This window comes from Sciurus vulgaris (assembly GCF_902686455.1).
Source record: "Sciurus vulgaris genome assembly, chromosome: 10".
NCBI classification, from domain to species: domain Eukaryota; kingdom Metazoa; phylum Chordata; class Mammalia; order Rodentia; family Sciuridae; genus Sciurus; species Sciurus vulgaris.
In genome coordinates, this window is record NC_136470.1 from 71269802 (window position 1) to 71293179 (window position 23378).

General features: G+C 33.8%; 1 protein-coding gene across 13 annotated transcripts in view; it reads left to right on the forward strand.

The window, feature by feature from the left end:
* Positions 1–23378, forward strand: part of STXBP5L (syntaxin binding protein 5L) — a 452269-nt gene that overhangs the window by 228369 nt on the left and 200522 nt on the right. For all 13 annotated transcript variants that reach the window (XM_079155274.1, XM_079155277.1, XM_079155276.1 and 10 more), the window contains one exon: positions 15245–15328. In XM_079155274.1, the coding sequence (XP_079011400.1) occupies positions 15245–15328 (84 nt within the window). The remainder of the gene's footprint in view (positions 1–15244; positions 15329–23378) is intronic.

Genomic DNA, 23378 nt, shown 5'->3' on the forward strand with positions numbered 1-23378 from the left:
GGGCCTAGGAAGTTTTTCAACTTGCTCAGCCACCCATATACTTAGAGACTACTACACCCAGGGTCCCTGGTAGTTGGACTATTGCTGGAGATGACGGCAGAACTCGGCATCAATCACATGGTGCTGTCTCTGCAGGAATGCAGGATGCTAGAGTTAGGGGTTCTTGGAGGCTTCCACCAAGATTTCAAAGGAAGACCTGGGAGGCCAGGAAAAATGCAGCAGGGTTGGAGTCCCTGTGGGCACCCCCTGAGAATTCAATGTGTGGAGATGTAGGAGGAAACCAAAGGTGCGGTGGAGACCCCCAACATTAAGAAATGCCATTAAAAAAAAAGAAATGTTGATAATATGGGACATTGTCCTAGGAAAGCTGCAGGAATTGAGCAGAGACAGGTAACAGAAAGCCTACTTGAGCTTCAATAAACAAAGCCACAGGAGTAGAGCTACACATGCCCATTGGAGAGAACATCAAGATGCCATGTGCCCTAGATGCCGGATATAGAGCTACAGAACTTGTTTGCCCAGCTGGATTTCAGTCTTGCTTTTGTCCTATCCCTTTTTACCCTGCCTCTAATTTTGTGAATGAAAATGTTTACTCTGTACCTTTATATATTGGATACTTATTAATTGCTTTTAATTTTATAGGAGGTCACAATGCGAGATTGCCTTGAGCCTCAGAGAAGACTTTGGACTTAAACTTTGAGCAATCTCAAAACCATTGAGACTATGGGGACATTTGGAAATGGACAAAATGTATTTTGCATTCTGAGATGGCTCTGAGCTTTTGGGGACCAGAGGTGGAATGTTATGGTTTGGATGCGAGGTGTTCCCTAAGAAGTTCAAGAAGTTCAGAGAAGTGATTGGGTTTCAAGAGTCCTAACCCAATCAGTGAATAATCCTTGATAGGGATTAACTAAGTGATAATTGAAGTGGTAGGTGTGGTTGGAGGAGGTGGGAATAGGGGCATGGCTTTAGGATATGTATTTGTATCTGGCAAGTGGAGATCTCTCTCTGCTTCCTGATCTGGTATGAGCTGGTTCCCTCTGCCATACACTCCACCATGACGTTCAGCCTCACTTCAGGCCCCAAGGAATGAAGCCGGCTTTCTATGGACTAAGACCTCTGAAACTGTGAGCCCTCAAGTTAACCTTTCCTCCTTTGAAATTGTTCTGGTCAGGTCTTTCAGTCACATCTATGAAAAAGCTGACTAAAACACTAGGTAAAATATTACTCTGATGCCAAAACACCAGAGCCAGAGGGCTTTGCAAAGGAAATTTGCTAAAATTTCAAATACTGGATAATCCAAGGGCTATATAACTATACAAAAACAGTCATTGCTAAACTATAGCCCGTGGGATAAGTCTGACCTGCTCTTGTTCTAAATAAAGTTTCATTGGAGATTATGTAGTTGGAAAGCTTAAAAGGTTGTCTGTTCCATTACAGAAAATGTTCACCAAACCTTGTTTCAAAAACAGTTTCAAGAAAGAAAATGTACAATTTTTCTATGAAGCTTTTATAAAAGTGACAATCTTATAGAAGATGCACAAAGAGACGATTTTGGATTTAATGTTAATGGAGAAGGAATGTCATCAAGATGGCAGAATAGAGGACTGGGACTGTAACTCAGTGGTAGAGAACTTGCCTAGCACATGTGAAGTCCTGGGTTGATCCTCAGCACCACATAAAGATGAGTAAGTCAAATAAAGCTATTGTGTCCATCTACAACTAAAAAAAAAAAAAAAAATTAAAAAAAAAAGATGGCAGAGTAGAAAGTCTGGGCCTTCTTTCTCCTCACAGACTGATACAACCACAGTTGATGTATTGATCTCTTTGTAAAAAATAAGAAACTAGTTGAAAAGTTTCTGCATCCTCAGAGAACATAAAATCCGTCACCAAAACCAGTAAGGAAATTCAGTATACCCTTTCACCAGACATTCCACTATATGCAGTACTCTATGACAAAGAAGAGATTCGTAGTCCTCAGTTTCACCCAAGGGATGGAAGGGCTTTGATCATATATTGGCACCTCAGTTTTTCCAAGTGGATCTCCAGAAGACTGGGTTTTGTCTTAGCAGTCTTGAATCACTGATGTGTCTGACATAATATTTATTAGTCCAGGAGAGAATGCAGATAGCAATTCTGATTGGTAAACACCACTTATTCTCTCTTGATTATCCCAGAGAGAGCAGGTGAAAAAAAAAAAAAAAAATCCCAGCTCTTAGCTTGCCTCTTGTAGTGGAAGGAATTGATCTCTGTGTTCGATTCTCAAATTCTCTGGGAATACCAAAATAACTAGTATTTATCCTACCTGACTTAAATAACTGATGAGTCTGGCACAATCTGGCTTTGTAGGGAGAACTAAGGTGGTGGTTTAGACTGATAGATGTCATAGCTATACCAACTGGCTCAGCATAGAGAGAACAAACAGAAACCACAGCTGCCTGCTTCTTCTTGGGAAGGGATAGAATTGGTAAAGGCCTTCAGGGTTTTCATAAAGCTGATGGTGAGGGACTTCTCCTATGGGAAGCCATTAGGGGAACCTGGGAGATGAGCTTGTCTTGTTTAGTGTCAGACACCAACATAGAGTTTAAAGGGAAGTAAAGAATGTGGCAAAACTCTCCCAGAATAACAATATAATTCTGAGACCAGCTCTAATGAAACAGATTTATTTTACTTACCTGTCAGCTAAGTACTCTCAGAAAGATTCTAATTGAATCAAGAAAACAATGCATGAACAAAATGAGAGTTTCAACAAAGGTAAAATATGTAAGAGTACCAAACAAATCATGAACTGAAGAAAATAACTAAACTGAAAAAATTCATGAGAGAAGTCAACAGAAGACTAGATAAGGTAGAAGAAAGGATCACAGAACTCAAAAATGGGTCACTGGTAATAATTTAGAGGCGCAAAAAAGAAAAAATAATGAAAAATAGTAGGCTTTAAGAGATTTGGGATAACATCAAATGGACCAATATGAATATCATAGAAGGTTCAGAAGGAGATGAAATAATCAAAAAGCTTTTTCAAAGAAATAATTACTATAAATCTCCCAAATTTGGGTAGGACACTAGATGTCCAGATCCAAAAGGTCAGAGGTCATCAAATCAAAGAAATTTGAAGTCTGTTCTGAGACACATTTTCCAAATTGTCAAAAATTAAAGAGAATTTTGAAAGCAACCAGAAAAAAAGCATATATGAAGGAATATATGAAGGAATCCTCATAAGGTTATCTGATTTTTCCAGCAGAAAAATTTCAAGCCAGAGGGAAGTGGAAAGATATATTTCAATGTGTGGAAAGCTGAAAAACAAACAGAAACCAAGGCAACAAAGAATATCATACTGCTCTTCAAAAATGACAGAGAGCAAAAGCTTTTCCCAAACAAAAGCTGAGGAAGTTTATAAGAAATGCTAAGAAGTTTTTCAAGTTGAAACAGAAGGATGCTAAGTAGCAACAGGATAGCAGAAGAAACAATGAAATCCATTGATAAGGGTAAATGGATACCAATGAAAATTACTGTAGTGGTGGTAGGTAAATCCCTTAAGACTAATATAAAAGTTAAAAAATATCAAAAATAGCTATAATTTTAAAACAGTATAAGATTCACAATATGAATAGATGAAAATTGTGATGAAACAACTGTAAAATGTGTTTTGTGGGAGGGGAAATTAAAATGTAGAGTTTTTGAATACTGTTGAACCTAAGTTACTATCTGCTTAAAAAAGTGATATTTAATTAACCCCTGAGATAGCCATATGCACAAAGAATGCCTACAGAAGTTACACAAAAGAAAAAATGGAATAAAAGCATATCCATAGAAAAAAAAACAAGGTACTACAAAACAAACAGAAAACAATTAACAAGATGGTAATAATAAATTCTTCCCTATAAATGATTGGAAATGAATTGAACTTCCCAATTAAAAGACATAGAGTGGCTGCATAAACTAAAAAAAAATATAGGACCCCACTATCTGAAAGGAACTCATTTCAAATTTAAAGGGACAAAGGCAAAAGTGAAAGAATGAGAAAAGATATATCATGCAAATAGTAATCCATGCAGATGGTAACCAAAAGACTAGCGAGACAACATAGACTTTAAGTGAAAAAAAAAAGGATATTATATATGATAACTGAGCCTATCTTCCTGGAAAATAATAAGTATAAATATACATGTATCTAATACCAAAGTGCCTAATAAACAAAACACACATTGACAGAAGTGAGGGGAAGAAAGAAATGGCAATATATTTGTAGGAAACTTCAGTTAACCCACTTTCAGTAATGGGCAGATTATCCAGATAGAAGGTCAAGGAAAGAAAGGACTTGAATATCACTATAGATCAAAGGGACTTAATAGATATATAGAGAACTTTTCATCCAACATCAGCAGCATACGTATTCTTCTCAAGTACAAAGATGGAGAACATGTTAGACCACAAGTCTTAACAGATTTAAGAAGATTGAAATCATACTAGTATCCTTTCAGACGACAATGAAATAAAACTAGAAATCAATAATAGAAACCTTAGAATTCATAAATATATGGAAACATGCTTTGAAACAATTATTGGCTCAATGGGAAATCAAAAAGGAAATTAGAAAATTCCTGTGACAAAAGACAAAACACTATATCAAAAACTATGAGATGCAGCAAAAACAGCACAGGAAGGAAGTTCTAGCCATAAATGCCTATATTAAAAAATAAGGTTGATGTCCAAACAACCTAACTAACTTTACTTCAAGGAGCAGAATAAGAGAAGCAAACTTAAGTAAAAATGTAGCAGAAAGAGGGAAGTAAAGATTAGAATGGAAATAAGTGAATTAATAGAAAAAAAAATCAAAACTGAGTTGATTTTCTAAAAATATCAATAAAATAGCAAAACCTTTAGCTAGAGTAAGAAAAAAGAGAATGCTCATATAAAATCAAAAATGAAAGGATTTTTAACTGATGCCAAAGAAATAAAAAGGATCATGAGAGACGACTATGAACAACTATATACCAACAAACTATAATCTAGAAGAAATTGATAAATTACTAGAAACATACTATCTACCAGAACAGATCATGAAGAAATAAAGGTTTGAACTTATCTGTAACTAATATGGAAATTGTGTCAGTAACCAAAACTTCCTAACAAAGATCCAGACGAGATAGCTTCACTACGAATTGTACCAAGCATTTAAGGAAGACTTAATACCAGTATTTCTTAAACTTTTCCCAAAATTGAAAAAAAGGAAACACTATCATTCTTACTTAAAGGAGTCGACATTACTTCTGACATACAAGGTGGAATAAAACACAAGAAAATAAAACTGCAGGTGAGTACCTAGGAGGAATATAGATGCAAAAATCCTCAACAACATAGCAAATTGAAACCAACAGCATATTAAAAGGATCATGCACTGTGACTAAGTGAGATTGATAGTGCAAAGAATTCACAGTAGAGTTGTTCAACAAATGGATTGGAAAAACTGAATATCAACATGTAAAATAATATAATTGGACCTTCAACTCATACTCAAGAATCAGGACTTAAACATGACCTTAAGCTGTAAAACTCCTGTGGGTAAAGTTTCATGACATTGATCTTGGCAATAACTTCATGACTATGATACCAGAAGTACAGAAAATAAAAGATGAATAGTAGGACTACATCAAATTAAAAACTTCTGTATTATGAAGAAAACAATTCACTAGAGTAAGAAAAGGCAACAGACAGAATGGGAAAAGTTTTTGCAACCATATATCTGATAGAGGATTATTCTCCAAAGTATATTTTGAAAAACCTCCAACAACTCAATAATAAAAAAAGCTTTGATAACCTGATTTAAAAATGGAGATAAAACTTGAACAGATATTTCACCAAAATAGGCATGCAAATGATCAACAGGTATATGAAAAAAATTTCTGAATGCCGATGATCATTAGAGAAATGCACATAAAAGCCACAAATGAGATACTAGCTCACATATGTCATCATAGTACTTAAAAATAAAAAAGACAACTGTTGGATATGGAAAAAACTGAATTCCTTGTACACACTTGCAAAACTGTTCCAGTACTATAGTATGGAGGCTCCTCAAAAATTTTAAATTTTTGAAATTTTTAAAAATATGATCCAGCAATTCTACTTCTAGAGCTATATTCCAAAATAATTGAAATCAGGATCTCAAAGAGGTATGTATTTCTATGTTCACTGTAACACTATACATAGTAACCAAGATGTGGGAACAGCCTAACTGGCCATTGACAAAGAAGCAAAGAAAATGTGGTATGTGCATACAGTATAACACTCTTCACCTTTAAAGAAGGGAAATTCTGCAATGTGTGACAACGTGGATGAATCTTGAGGATATTATGTCAAGTGAAATAACCTAGTCATAGACAAATACTGCACAATTCAACTTATATAAGGTATCTAAAACAGTCAAATTCAGAGACTACGAGACTGTAATGTTTGACAGGGCCTGGGGAGGCAATAATGGAGATTTAATCAATGAACTTAAAGTTCAGTCAAACAAGATGAATAAGCTCCAGAAATCTGTTCAACATTGTATCTATATTTAATAAAAAGGTATTGTGTACTTAAAAATTTGTTAAGAGTAGATCTTATGTTGTGTACTCACTACAGTAAAATAAAATATCAATGGAAAATTCTTAAATAAAATATTAGAAGGCAGAATCCAATAGTACATTAAAAAATAATAATACATTATGACAAATGGTGTTTTGTTCCAGGCATGCAAGAATGGGTACTATTAGAAAATGTGTTAATAATAGATCTAAGGACAAATATGATCATTCTATTAATGCTGAAAAAAAATCTTCAAATTAAAGTTTAACACCCATGATATTTCTACTCCTGATAATGGCAGATTACCTTGTTTCCAATTATCCTCCCACTGGAAGAACTAGGAAATCTAGACATTATTTTTTGAAAATATTCCTGAATGCTCCATAAAATGACTAAACATTTGACATCACCTTTCCTTTTTGAAATAACAGTGGCTAAGAGACTAGTGGGAGGCTAAGTAGAGTGTTCCACAGTTTCATGGACCAGGAAGATGATGGGATAAAAAGAAAGCCAGCCAGAAATCCTTGTTAACATTGTTTCAGACCTTTTGGGGGATTAAATTGATCTTTTTAGCCTAACTGTGTGACAGAAACAAATAACATGGTGGACACAAGGACTAGAATTGACGAGAAACTAATAGAATAAACAGAAAGTAGATATAGACCAACAAGGGATTTGAATTACAGTTATAAAACACAATTTTAACTGTGATTGAAATGTAAACTCTAAATGATGGAGAATTTTGCCAGAGAAGTAGAAAATAAAGATTAAAATAACTGATTATAAACAAATGAAAAGATAACTGGACAAATATTTGACTAATTTGTTATACAGAAGAAAAGAGAAAATATGACAGTAACAATATGTGAAGAACTAATGAATGATACTTTCCATAACCGATGAGATACTGTAAATCAAGATGAATTACAGATTCAAAGTAGGCATAATATAAATTCCTCTTGGGCACATCAAAGAGAATAATCTACAAAGCAGTCAGAGCATGGCGGCGGGGGGAGCAAAAAGTCTCACAGCAGATATCTCAATATAAAAATACGAAATGAGGATAAGAGAGTTGATATTGTTAAGGGGCTAGGGAAAACAGCAACTGCCTGTACAGAATTCTATACAAAAATATTTTTAAAAACATATCAAATTCATTGCCTTCAACAAATGGAATTTGTGACAATTCCTGTATAGCAAGTATGCACTAAGGAAAAAACTAAAAGACTTCTGAAAGAAAATGAAATTTATCCATTATATAAGAACAGAGATGAGGCAAGGGATAAAAACTCACAAACATGGGTTAAACTGAGGCAATATTTTGTAATAAATAATGACAATGACTTCAGGGAATGTAATATATTGAGAATTAAAATACAAGAGAAAATAGGTAAAAAAGTTAGGTTGAAGTTTATTGAATTTAACTTCCAAGGCTCTAGTGATAATTATGTGTTAAATTGACTAGTTAAATAATACCCAGCTTACTGATAAAGCATTATTTGAGTGCATCTAGATCGTTTCAAGAAAATATTAACATTTGAATTAGCTTGACCCTCTCCAAGTGGGTAGACAAAAAGGGAATGTGAATTTACTCTCTTCTGGAGCTGGTGTAGCCTGCTCGTGAACATCAGAACTCAAAGTTCACAAGCCTTCAGACTTGGTCTTCTATCAATGCTACTCCCTCCTCTGATTCTCGGACCTTCAGACGCAGACTGAATTCAATCCTGTTTCTTTGCAGATGACCTTTTGTGGAACTTTTCCTCCATAACTGTATGAGCCAGTTCCCATCACACACACCATCATATTGACTATTTCTCTGTGAAGAACCCTGAAAAATATATTACTTACAAATTCCAGAAAGTAGCAAAAGTATTAGTTTAAATCACACTTTGATAAGTTATGGGAAAATTTTCTATCCTTGTAGGAGCACTAAAAGAATGATAAGTAAATGTATTATATATAAGTTAAATAGAGTAGGAAACTGGTATAAGAACAAATTGCTAGCCATTCCTTTTCTCCCCCTTCTCCATAGAAGGAAAATAAACTGGGAGAATAATTCAGCAGGAGAAATAATACTAAATTTGTATATGACTAATGACATAGCATTATAATGTATAGGTAGTGCTTTCTTCACATAGTACCATGTTACCTGAAAATTGTACAAATTTGAGCCATCTTTTCACTTTGCAAGATTCCTTGGTGTGTGTTTTTGTGTGTATAATTTGATAGAGCTAAAAAATACAAGGTAAACTATAAATTAAAATGAAAAATATTTAAATTCACAATTGCGGCTGGAAATTTTAATACATTTCTCCCAGTTACTGAGAAAACAAGCAAAGACAAGTAGTGAGAATAACAAAAATTTGAACCACCTGATTAATAAACTTATACCCAACCCTTAAAGAGTACATATTATTGTCAGGTACACACAGAGTATTTGCCAAAGGTTTATATTTGCTGAATCATAAAATATATGTCAACAAATTTCAGAAGATTAAAATAATATGTAATATATTCTATAACAAGAGAGTTTAGTAAGATTATAAGAAAAAGATAAATGGGAAATCCCTCAAATGACTAGTGATTGAGCACCATACTTCTCAATAGCTCTTATATTAAAGAAGAAATCAGTACAGAAATTGCAATATATTTTAAACTAAATTACAATAAAAACATGGCATATCAAACTTAGAGTGTAATTAGAACTATGGCTAGCGAACTATTTATAGCTTTTCTTTCATTTATTAAAACGGGAGAAAAGCTGAAAAATCTATGATCTTAGTATCCAACCCAAGAAGTTAAAAATAGAGTGAATTAAACCCAAAGAAAGTAGAAGAAAGATACCAGAGATGTGACTATTTAATTTATGTCATCGACTACATTGGACCTGGGGTACTCAGATATTTGGTCAGACACTACTCTGAATGTTTCTATGAGGATGGTGTTGGACAAAGTTAATATTAAATCTATAGACTGAGAAAAGCAAATTGTCCTTCATAATGTGGATGGGTTCCATCAATTGAATGAAGGCTTGAATCAAACAAAAAGCCTGAGCCTCTCCTGAGGAAGAGAGAGTCTTCCTGCCTGACTGCTTTGGAACTGAGACATCAGCTTTTACCTGCCTTTGGGACTGTTAACTGAAACACCAACTCTTCCTGGTACTTGAGTCTGCTGGTCTTCAGACCATAACTTCACCATCAATTTTCCTGGTTCTCAGGCCTTCAGATTCAGACTGGAACAACATCAGTTTTCCTGGGTCTTCAGCTTGCCAACTCACCCTGCAGATCTTGGGATTTGTCAGCCTCTGTAATCACGTGAGCCAATTCCTGATAATAAATCTTTATGTGTAGAAATATATCCTATTGATTTGGTTTATCTGAAGAGCCCTAATTAAAAAAACAAGAGCAGATATTAAACTAATAGAAAACAAAATGTAATATGTTAGCAAGAATGAAACTTGATTCTTTGAAAACAAAATTGGTGTGTCTGTGGCAAGTCTGATCAAGAATGAATAAGAAGGCACACAAGATCATAAAGAATTTTTGTTCATTCGAGGAATGTAGTTGGTTTAGCATTTTAGGGCTGGGGTTGTAGTTCAGTGGTAGAGTGCTTGCCTAGCATGTGTGATGCACTGGATTTAATTCTCAGCACCGCATATAAATAAAGGTCCATTGACAACTAGAAAAAAAATATTTTAAAAAGAATGTAGTTGGTTTAGATTTTTAAAATCAATTTAATTCACATTTTAACAGAAATTAGGACAAAATATATGACAATAAAAATAGATATCTAAGAAGCATTTAATAAAATTCAACTTCTTTCAGGATAAAAATCTCTTGGTATTCTAGCAAAAGAACCTTCATGACTCTGAACTTTGCTAATTTACCCAATGCAATGAAAATGTCCTCCTTAATGGTGAATAAATAAAAGTTTTCCTGCTAATCAGAAATGAGACAAAGTTGCCTACTATGTATCTCTTCTATTAAACATTGTACAAAATGTTGACAATATAAGTAATTCAAGAAGATTCGAAGGACTTGGAACCCTCATATGTAGCTTGTGGAAATGAAAGCTGGTTTAACCACTTTGGAAAACTGCTTGATAACATCTGTTAAATGTGTTCATAACCTATGGACCAGTATATACCTGGTAGAGTGCATACACATATTCACCAAAATACATGTATAAGTTTGTTCATTCAACATTATTACATTGATTGTAAAATGAATACATTACTTGTGGTACTGTTATAGCTAAACAATGGAATACTGTTTGAGTAGTGAAATTCTATGAACTACAACAACTAAAATAGAAATAGAAGCAAGACAAAAAATATGTAATGCATAATTCTTAAATAAAATTCAAAAACTTAACAGTAACCTATAATGTTAAAAATCAGGACATTGGTTAATTTTAGAGAAGAGAGAAGATATTGACCTTGTAAGTGTATGAAATAGGGTTCTGAAAGGCTTGTATTTTTTTTCAATTTCTTTTATTTTTTGACATAGGTAGTTACATGGGTATACAAGGGTATGAATACACAGTAAAATATTTTAAAATTAAGCCTCTATTACTGGTCAAATAAATTTATAAAAATGAATTAATTCATAACCCCCTTTGTTTTCAGAATTTAAGATCTTATTTAATGAGGAAAAACTATAGGCACTAAGAAGAAAGAGGCTCACCTCTCCACTATTTTTAACACTGAAGGCACTGAAGGATATTTGAACAAAGCAGTTAGACTAATACAAACACTTAGAGGTATAAAAATTGAAAAGGAAGAGTAAAATTATCTCTATTTTAGATAATTATGAAATTATGCCTAGAATGACTAAGAAGATCCACATTAATTATTATTGTTTGTATTCCTGATGATTGGCATTCTAATAGAGTGAGATGAATTCTCATTGTAGTTTTGATTTGCATTTCCGTGATTACTAAGGAGGTTCAACATTTTTTCACTTATTTCATTCATGATTATGTCAAAATGAACCACACTATATAATACATGAATAAAAACATGAAAAAATAAAATAAACATTAAAATAAAAGTGAGAAGATTGCATACTCAAATTTAACTCTATAGATTATAGCCTTTTAGAAAAGACAACGAAGAGAATAGCTCTTATAAAATAGCAATGAAAACATCAAAATAACTAAGTATCAAGTTAAGAAAATAAATATGTAGAGCACTTGGAAACTTCATGTAGGATATAAAAGTATATTTGAATAAATAAAAGGCATCCTTTGATCTTGGATTAAATGTTTCATTTTTTTCTTATTTCTGAAGTTTACTCTCTTGACTTTAAAGTCAAATAAATATTATAAAAGTTTAAAGTTTTATTTTCATGTCTGTTTATAAAACTACAAATTTCAGTAAGATTCATCTGTATTCCATAAGTTTCAATGTGAGACATTTTTGTTTAGTTTTATTTTGTACATTTTATTAATGATTTCTTTGCTCATTAATTATTTTTTTTTCCTATTTTGCATTTTATTTATTTTTTATTGTAAACAAATGGGATACATGTTGCTTCTCTGTTTGTACATGGCGTAAAGGCGTACCATTTGTGTAATCATAAATTTACATAATGTTGTTTGATTTATTTTGTTATTTTTTCCCTTCCCCCCACCCCTCCCACCCCTCTTTTCCCTCTATACAGTGCTTCCTTCCTCCATACTTGCCCCCCTCCCTAACCCTAACCCTAACCCTAACACTAACCCTTCCCTCCCCCCATTATGTGTCATCATCCACTTATTAGCGATATCATTCGTCCTTTGGCTTTTTGAGATTGGCTTCTCTCACTTCGCATAATCTCCAATTTCATCCATTTGCCTGCAAATGCCATCATTTTATCATTCTTTATGGCTGAGTAATATTCCATTGTATATATATATACCACAGCTTCTTTATCCACTCATCAATTGAAGGGCATCTAGGTTGGTTCCACAGTCTGGCTATTGTGAATTGAGCAGCTATGAACATTGATGTGGCTGTATCTCTGTAGTATGCTGATTTTAAGTCCTTTGGGTATAGGCCAAGGAGTGGGATAGCTGGGTCAAATGGAGGGTCCATTCCAAGTTTTCTAAGGAATCTCCACACTGCTTTCCAGAGTGGCTGCACTAATTTGCAGCCCCACCAGCAGTGTATGAGTGTACCTTTCTCCCCACATCCTCGCCAACACCTGTTGTTGCTTGTATTCTTGATAATCACCATTCTAATTGGGGTGAGATGGAATCTTAGGGTGGTTTTGATTTGCATTTCTCTTATTACTAGAGATGTTGAACATTTTTCCATATGTTTGTTGATTGCTTGTAGATCTTCTTCTGTGAAGTGTCTGTTCATTTCCTTGGCCCATTTGTCAACTGGATTATTTGAATTCTTGGAGTAGAGTTTTTTGAGTTCTTTATAGATTCTGGAGATTAGTGCTCTATCTGAAGTATGATTGGGAAAGATATTCTCCCACTCTGTAGGCTCCTTCTTCGCATTGCTGATAGTTTCCTTTGCTGAGAGAAAGCTTTTTAGTTTGAATCTATCCCAGTGGTTGATTCTAGCTTTTATTTCTTGTGCTATGGGAGTCCTGTTAAGGAAGTCTGATCCTAGACCAACAAGGTAAAGATTTGGACCTACTTTTTCTTCTATAATCTGCAGGGTCTCTGGTCTGATTCCGAGGTCCTTAATCCATTTTGAGTTTAGTTTCGTGCATGGTGAGAGATATGGGTTTAGTTTCATTCTGTTACATAAGGATTTCCAATTCTCCCAGCACCATTTGTTGAAGAGGCTATCTTTTCTCCATTGCATATTTTTGGCCCCTTTGTCTAGTATGAGAAAATTGTATTTATTTGGGTTTGTGTCCGTGTCCTCTATTCTGTACCATTGATCTACCTTTCTATTTTGGTACCAATACCATGACATTTTTGTTACTATTGCTTTGTAGTAGAGTTGAAGATCTGGTATTGCAATACCCCCTGTTTCACTCTTCCTGCTAAGGATTGCTTTAGCTATTCTGGGTTTCTTATTCTTCCAGATGAATTTCATAATTGCTTGCTCTATTTCTGTAAGGTACATCATTGGGATTTTAATTGGAATTGCATTGAATTTATATAGCACTTTAGGTAGTATGGCCATTTTGACAATATTAATTCTTCCTATCCAAGAACATGGAAGATCTTTCCATCTTCTAAGGTGTTCTTTAATTTCTTTCTTTAGTGTTGTATAGTTCTCATTGTAGAGGTCTGTCACCTCTTTTGTGAGATTGATTCCCAAGTATTTTATTTTTTTCGAGGCTATTGTGAATGGGGTAGTTTTCCTAATTTCTCTTTCTGAAGATTCATCACTTATGTATAAAAATGTTCATTAATTATTTAGATATGTTTTTTATTTCCAAAATATTTTCCTCAGTGACTTCTCATTTTACTTAACTGTGGTTAGAATATAATATCTAAATTTGATTCTTTGATACTTAATAATTAATTTTATCAAATACCTATTTTCTTCAGAGTTCTAGGTCCTAATGATATAATAGTGAACAAATAACTCTACTTCTTTGCCTTTATGGTATTTATATTCTGTTGTAAAAGACTTTAAAAAATGATACATAAATGATTTATAACTTGATGTTTCAATGTGGTCAGGTATGATTGCAGAGAAGTCTTCTTTGATCTTGATCCCTCATGATTATAGAGTAATCTTGTCTGATGTTTCCTTAATGTCTGGGGCTCTTTTCTCTTCATTAATTCTCTAAGTGAATTTAATGCAATATTTCCCGTATCATAATCTTACAGTTATCTCAGTAATTTTTGCTATTTTGATGCTTAATATTTTACATATTATAATTATTATTGCTGTCTTATAGACAAAGTAACATTTGTTTTTCAGATATTTACTTTGAAAATATAATAGTGTTTTAGAATAAGACTATTTGATATTAAGGCTCTAATTTGGAAGAATTGTTTTAGTCTTTTTTTTGCTTAAGTGATATTTTCCAAACTTTTTAAACTATCAAATCTTCTTTAGCATAGTCTTATACACTCAATAGAAAATGGTCTTATTATTCATCATTTTCTCTGGTATGTAAAAGAATTGTTCTGAAGTTCAAATATTAAAGTATGGTACATGTGATTTCTTATGAATTTAAGAAATACTTATGTAAGTACAAATCTAATTTTGACATTTTTTCATTTATCAAATCATTAATCGTACCATTTCATCTTCATTTTCTATACCATTTTTCTTCCAATTTTCATACTGATTTTTATATTGTATCACATATATTTATATACTCATTTCCTCTTAGAATGAAGCAAAATTCATTGATAAATATTTATATGGAAGTAAAGTTATTTGCCATGCTTTATTTTTCAGTTTTTAAATTTGGCACATAAAATTATACCTATTTATGAAGTATCTTGTGCTGTTTCAAAATATATGCATATTGTTAATGTACAGGCCAGCATAAGTATTTCTGTTTCCTCAAATATATCTTTGTGGTGAAAATGTTTTTAAAGGTAGGAAACATAGTGAAGTTCTAGAAAATTAGTATTATATAATTATAAGTACGATTGTGTTATGTGGTATGATTTTTCTTTATTGTATTAACATCATTCTTTATTTGAGCCAAAATAATATTAATGTCAAAATTAAGAAAATGATTGTTTTAATGTTTTTCAGCTGCTAATAGGTTATGAAAATGGTACTGTAGTATTCTGGGACTTGAAATCTAAAAGAGCAGAACTGAGAGTTTATTATGATGAGGTAAGTGATTTCTACTGAAATATTTGAAGTCTTGGGACTTTGTTGTCATTTCAATTTTTAAGCTGTTTTACAGCATCAGTATTTTTTTCACTGGGAAATTACCTTGTTCTCATACTTTATTTTGTTATTTGTATAAATTTCAACTCTGGATTATCCTTCTGATTAGAAATTTGCCTTGACTGCCAATTTTGGGGCCCTTTTTCAGAGTATCCTGTGTACTTTATCCTGTTACTATGGTGTATTACCAATTTTATCTCATTCCTTTTCTCTCCTCAAGACTCCATTCTTATGTCTTGCCTCATTGTTCTTAAATTCTCTAAAGACTGTTCATACCTTCCTTACAAAACTCATTTCTGTGGCAAAAAAATTTGAAATCAATTTGAAATGCAGTATCTCTCAATACTTGCCTTCTAAAAATAGAGATTTTATAAATGGTAATGATAATAAATGACAGTAAGATCTTAAAATAAATTTTATTGAACATAACTGAGGATTAGAGAAGCAACAAACTCCCATTTATCAAGGAATAGTCTCCCAGTTGACACTTTGTTTGGTGATTGATTCAAAGTCATTATTTCCCATTTAAGAAGATACTAATACAAAGACTGTGGAACTGTATTAAAAGATGAAAAAGGTAATTGCTTCTTGTAGCTATGGAAGTAAAGATGATCATCTGTACTACTAAATTTGAAAAATGGGAGAATGCAGTAGGAGAGGTTGGCTGAGAAGACGCAGGCCATAAATTCCAGTTTTTCTGCAGTTCAGAATCACAATAACTGGAGAACAGATATGCAGTGAGTCGAGTGACTGAGGGAAAAGACTGAGATCCAGTAATAGACTGACAGAGACTTGTAGAGGCTCAGAGACTTTGGTTACTAGAATAGAGAGTTTTGAACTGGCCCCTATGCAGGGGGTTTAGAGGTGACACAAAGGAAAAGACCAAAAGAGACAAAGTTGGAAAAATCGCTTCAGAAGCAATGATAGAAGAGAAAATCAGAATTTAGCTGATAGTAACAAAGAAAAAACTTTGAACAGAATATACACAAGCTCTGAGACAACAATAAGAAACTAAATTTAAGTTTCATAGGCCCTGGAGGAAGAAGTGGACATGGAAGATAATTACATAGAAAACTTATTCAGTGAAGTAATGTCAGGAAGCCTCCCCAGTCTTGGAAATGACATAGACATGCAGGTACTGGAGACATTTAGAACTCTAAATAGACATGACCAGAAAAGAACTTCTCCACAACATATTATATTTAAACTACCAAAAACTTAGAACAAAGAAAGGATTTTAAAAGCTGTTAGAAATGTCAAGTCATTTATAAAGACAAACCCATCAGAGTAATATTAGATTTCTGGGAAGAAATGCTAAAGACCAGGAGGGCATACAATGATATTGTCAAACTCTGGGGGGAAAAAAAGAAAGAAACTGCCAATGTAGGTTGCTATATGCAGCAAAAGTAAACTTCACAATTGAAGAGGAAATAAATGTGTTCCAAGATAAACTAAAGGAATTAATGATCACTAAGTCAGTGTTTCAGAAGACATAGGAACCCATAAACAGACAAGGATAAAAATAACCAAGAGAAGTGTGGGAGAATAAATCTCATTAGAAGAGTAGATATGAAAATGGGAATTAGGATTTAGGTACACATTAAAAATAATTTAAAAAGACAGTAAGTAGTACACACTTCCCTATAATAACACTGAATTCTCCAATTAAAAGACATAGATTAGGGGTTGGGGTTCTGGCTCAGTGGTATAGCACTTGCCTATCATGTGTGAGGCACTGGGTTCCATTCTCAGCACCACATATAAATAAATAAAGGTCCATTGACAACTAAAAAAAAGTTTTAAAAAAGACGTAGATTAATTAGCATATTGGTTTAAAAAAGAAGGCCCCCTAATTAGCATAGACATTCACAGACTGAAAGTAAAAGAATGGAAGGACAACATTCTATGCATATGGAATTGAAAAGTAGAGTTCAAGTCAACTTCAGTCAGAAAGGACAAGACTGGATATGGTGATACACATCTGTAGTACTAGATACTTGGGAGACTAAGATAGGAAGATCACAACTTTATGGTCAACCTGGGAAACTTAATGAGATTCACTCTGTCAAAATAAAATACAAATAACTATGAGTTTTGCACAGTGATAGAGTACTTGCCTACAATGTGCTAGGCCCTAAGTTCAATCCTTAATATCACACATCTAAAAAAATTAGACAAAGCATTTCACTATACATTGCTAAAGGGAACTAACCAACAGGAAGATATGATTATAAAAATAGGTGCCCTACAAATCACATAAAAAATGTATTAAAAAGATAGTGCACCATGATCAAGTGGGTTTCATCCCAGGGATGCAAGGTTGATTCAACATCCAGAAATCTATAAATGTAATTCACCACATCAATAGGCTTAAACTTAAGAATCACATGATTATTTCAGTAGATGCAAAAAAAAAAAAAAAAAAAAGCATTTGATAAAATGCTGCCCTCCCTTCATGCTCAAAACACTAGAAAAAATAGGGATAGTAGGAACATACCTCAACATTGTAAAGACTATGCTAAACCCAAGGCCAACATCAGTATAAATGAAGAGAAACTGAAAGATTCCCCCCCAAAAACTGGAACAAGACAGGGATACCCTCTTTTACTACTTCTATTCAAGATCATCCTTGAAACTTTAGCTTGAAAAATTAGATAGACCAAAGAAATTAAAGGGATAGGAATAGGAAAAGAAGAACTCATTTAAACTATCACTGTTTGACAATGGCATGATTCTATATTTGGAGGATCCAAAAATTTCTACCAGAAAACTTCTAGAACTAATAAATGAATTCAGCAAAGTAGCAGCATATGAAAGCCACCTCATAAATCTAATGCATTTCTGTTGGTTCACAAGTGATGAATCCTCTGAAAGAGAAATTAGGAAAACTACCCCATTTACAATAAGCCTCAAAAAATATATATAAAATAAAATACTTGGGAATCATTCTAACAAAAGCGAAAGACCTCTACAGTGAAAACTAGAGAACACTAAAGAAAGAAATTAAAGAAAACTTAGATGACGGAAAGATCTCCCATGTTCTCAGATAGGCAGAATTAATATTGTCAAAATGGCCATATTCCCAAAAGTGCTATGCAGATTCAATGCAATTCCAATTAAAATCCCAATGATGTACCTCATAGAAAGAAAGAAATCATGAAACTCATTCGGAATACTAGGAGACCCAGAATAAGCAGTGATCCTTAACAGGAAATGTGAAGCAGGAGGTACTACAATACCAGACCTTCAACTATACTACAGAGAAATAGTAACAAAACAGCATGGTATGGGCACCAAAATAGACAGGTAGACCAGTGGTACAGAATAGAGGACACAGACAAACCCACATACATACAGTCATCTCATACTAGACAAAGGTGCCAAAAACCTACAGTGGAGAAAAGATAGCCTCTTCAACAAATGGTGCTGGGAAAACTGGAAATCCATATGCAGAAAAATGAAATGAAACCCCTATCTCTCACCCTGCACAAAACTCAATTCAAAATGGATCGAGGACATAGAAATTAGACCAGAGACTCTGCACCAAATAGAAGAAAAAGTAGGCCCAAATCTTTATCATGTTGGCTTAAGACTGTACTTCCTTAACAAGACGCCCAAAATGCAAGAAATAAAAGCAGGAATCAATAATTGGATTCAAACTAAAAAGCTTTTTCTCAGCAAAGGAAACAATCAATAATATGAAGAGAGAGCCTACAGAGTGGAAGAAAATCTTTGCCACACACACTTCATATAGAGCACTGATCTCCAGAATTTATAAAGAACTAAGAAAACTTGCTACCAAAAATACAAAGAACCTAGTCAATAAATGGGCTAAGGAACTGAGCAGACACTTCACAGAAGGAGATATATAATCAGTCAATAAATATATGAAAAAAATGTTCACATCTCTACTAATTAAAGAAATGCAAATTTAAACTACCTAAAATTTCATCTTACTCCAACTAGAATGGCTATTACCAAGAATACAAGAAACAATAGATGTTGGCAAGGATGTGGGGGAAAAAGGTACACTCCTACATTGCTGGTGGGACTGCAAATCGGTGTATCCACTCTGGAAACCAGTATGGAAATTCCTCAGAAAACTTGGAATGGACCCTCCATTTGATCCAGCTATCTCACTCCTCATTTATACCCAAAGTACTTAAAATCAACATACTACAGTGATGCAGCCACATCAATGTTTATAGCAGCTCAATTCACAATAGCTAGATTGTAGAACCAACCTAGATGCTTTTCATTAGATTAATGAATAAAGCAACTGTGATACACACACACACACACACACACACACACACACAGAATGGAATATTATTCAGCCATAAAGAAGAACAAAATTATGGCATTTGCAGATAAATGGATGGAGTTGGAGAATATCATGTTAAGTGAAATAAGCCAATCCCAGAAAACCAGAATGTTTTCTCTGAAAAATGGATGCTGATACATAACAGGGGCAGGGAGGGGTTTAGGGTAGAATGGAGGAACTTTGGATTGTGTAGCAGAAAATGAGAGAAGGATGGGGAAGGGGGAAAGAAGTATGGTGGAATGAGACAAACATCATTACCCTATGTACATGTATGATTACACGAATGGTGTGACTCTATATCATGTCCAATCAGAGAAATGAAAATTGTACCCATTTGTGTACAATGAATCAAAATGCATTCTGCTCTCATGTATAAACAGAGTAAAAAATAAAAATAAAAATGCCCTGAACATATTGGTACACCCAACTTCATAAAGTAAGTACTTCTTCACCTAAAGGAACCTATGGACAATAATAGTGGGTGACTTTAATAAACCACTCTCACTGATAGATCATCCAGGCAAATAAAAAAATGGACATAAATTCTACAAAGTTAAATTTATTTTAGATTAAATGCTTTTAAGACATCAACAGAATATTTCATTCAATAACAGCTGAATATACTTATCTTTTAGCAGCTCATGCAACTTTCTGCAAAGTAGATAACATATTAGACCACAAAGACAAGTCTTAGCAAATAAAAAAAAAAACTGAAATAATTTTGATATCTTATTAGATCATAATGGATTGAAATTAAAAATCAACAGCAATAGAAACTACACAAATGCATGGAGATTGAAAAAAATACACTTTTGAATGATGAATGGATATCAAAGAAATTGGGATAAGTTAACCAATTCTTATAATCACATGAGAATAGAAATACAACATACCAGAATCTCTGGGATATATTAAGACAGTTTTAAGATGGAAGTTTATATCTATAAGGGCCAATAGAAAGGTAGATCAATGGTACAGAATAGAGGACACGGACACAAACCCAAATAAATACAATTTTCTCATACTAGACAAAGGTGCCAAAAATATGCAATGGAGAAAAGATAGCCTCTTCAACAAATGGTGCTGGGAGAATTGGAAATCCATATGCAACAGAATGAAACTAAACCCATATCTCTCACCATGCACGAAACTAAACTCAAAATGGATTAAGGACCTCGGAATCAGACCAGAGACCCTGCAGATTATAGAAGAAAAAGTAGGTCCAAATCTTCACCTTGTTGGTCTAGGACCAGACTTCCTTAACAGGACTCCCATAGCACAAGAAATAAAAGCTAGAATCAACCACTGGGATAGATTCAAACTAAAAAGCTTTCTCTCAGCAAAGGAAACTATCAGCAATGCGAAGAAAGAGCCTACAGAGTGGGAGAATATCTTTGCCAATCTTACTTCAGATAGAGCACTAATCTCCAGAATCTATAAAGAACTCAAAAAACTCTACTCCAAGAATTCAAATAATCCAGTCGACAAATGGGCTAAGGAAATGAACAGACACTTCACAGAAGAAGATCTACAAGCAATCAACAAACATATGGAAAAATGTTCAACATCTCTAGTAGTAAGAGAAATGCAAATCAAAACCACCCTAAGATTCCATCTCACCCCAATTAGAATGGCGATTATCAAGAATACGAGCAACAACAGGTGTTGGCGAGGATGTGGGGAGAAAGGTACACTCATACACTGCTGGTGGGGCTGCAAATTAGTGCAGCCACTCTGGAAAGCAGTGTGGAGATTCCTTAGAAAACTTGGAATGGACCCTCCATTTGACCCAGCTATCCCACTCCTTGGCCTATACCCAAAGGACTTAAAATCTGCATACTACAGAGATACAGCCACATCAATGTTCATAGCTGCTCAATTCACAATAGCCAGACTGTGGAACCAACCTAGATGCCCTTCAATTGATGAGTGGATAAAGAAACTGTGGTATATATATACAATGGAATATTACTCAGCCATAAAGAATGATAAAATGATGGCATTTGCAGGCAAATGGATGAAATTGGAGAATATCATGCTAAGTGAGATAAGCCAATCTCAAAAAGCCAAAGGACGAATGATATCACTAATAAGTGGAGGATGACACATAATGGGGGGGAGGGAAGGGTTAGTGTTAGGGTTAGAGTTAGGGTTAGGGAGGGGGGCAAGTATGGAGGAAGGAAGTACTGTATAGAGGGAAAAGAGGGGTGGGAGGGGTGGGGGGAAGGGAAAAAATAACAGAATGAATCAAACAACATTGCTCTATGTAAATTTATGATTACACAAATGGTATGCCTTTACGCCATGTACAAACAGAGAAACAACATGTATCCCATTTGTTTACAATAAAAAAAAAAAAAAGAAAAGAAAAGAAAAAAAAAATCAGAAAGATCTTAAATATATAACCCAATGATACTTCTCAGGGTCTTAGAAGAACTTGAACAAACAAAACCCAAAAGCAGTAGAAGGGAACAAAAATTAAAGGTCAGAGTTGAAATGAATGAAATAGAGAATAAAGGAACAAAATAAAGTATCAGTTTGTTGGTAAGATAAACAAGACTGATAAACCATTAGCCAAACTAACCAAAAGGGAGACCACCCAAGTTAATAAAATTAGAGATGAAAAGGGGGTATTACAAGAGACATCATGGAAATCCAGATGATCATTAATTACTATTTATATTCCAACAAATTAGAAAATCTGAAAGAGATGGATAAATTACTAGACACATATTACCTATCAAAACTGAACCAAGAGTAAATAGAAAAGGTAAATAACAATGACCAATAATGATCAGTGGGGTTGAATCAGTAATGAAAAGCCCAGGCCCAGATGGATTTACAGTAGAATTTTGCCAGATCTTTACAGAAGAACTAACACCAGTGCTCCTCAAATTATTCTGTGAAATAGTACATGAAATTGCTCCTCAAATGCCATGAGTTTGGAAGACTTCCAGATTTATTCTACAAAGCAGTATCACCTGATAACAAAATCAGATAAAGACACAAGAAAATTACAGAACAAAATTCTTTGTAAACATAGGTGCAAAAATCATTTATAAAATATTTGCAAACAATTCAACAACAAATCAAAAAGATAATTCACCATGCTAACCATAGTTTCATCTGAGGATGCAAGGATGGTTCAATATATACACATCAATAAACATAATACACCACATAAACAGAATCAAGAACAAAAATCACATAACCATCTCAATAGATAACAGAATAAGCCTTCTACAAAATTCAACACTCCTTCATGATAAAAACTGTGAATAAACTAGGAGTATAAGGAACTTAGCATAATAAAAACCATGCATGACAAACTCAAAGCCACAACCTCACACTGAATGAGGGATAACTGAAAGCATTTCATCTAAAATAAGGAATTAGACAAGAATGTTTATTTTTACCACCCCAATTTAATATGATATTTGAAATTTTAGCCAGAACAAGTAGGCACAATAAAGAAAGGGGATACAAATAGGAAAATAGGAAGAATTATCCCTGTTTGCAGATGAGATGACTGTTTAGAAGACCCTAAGAGTTTCCCCAGGAGACTTCTAGAGATAATAAACCTATTCAAGTAGCAAGATACAGAATCAGCATACAAAAATCAGGAACTTTTCTATACACCAAAATGAATGTACCAAGAAAGAAATCAGG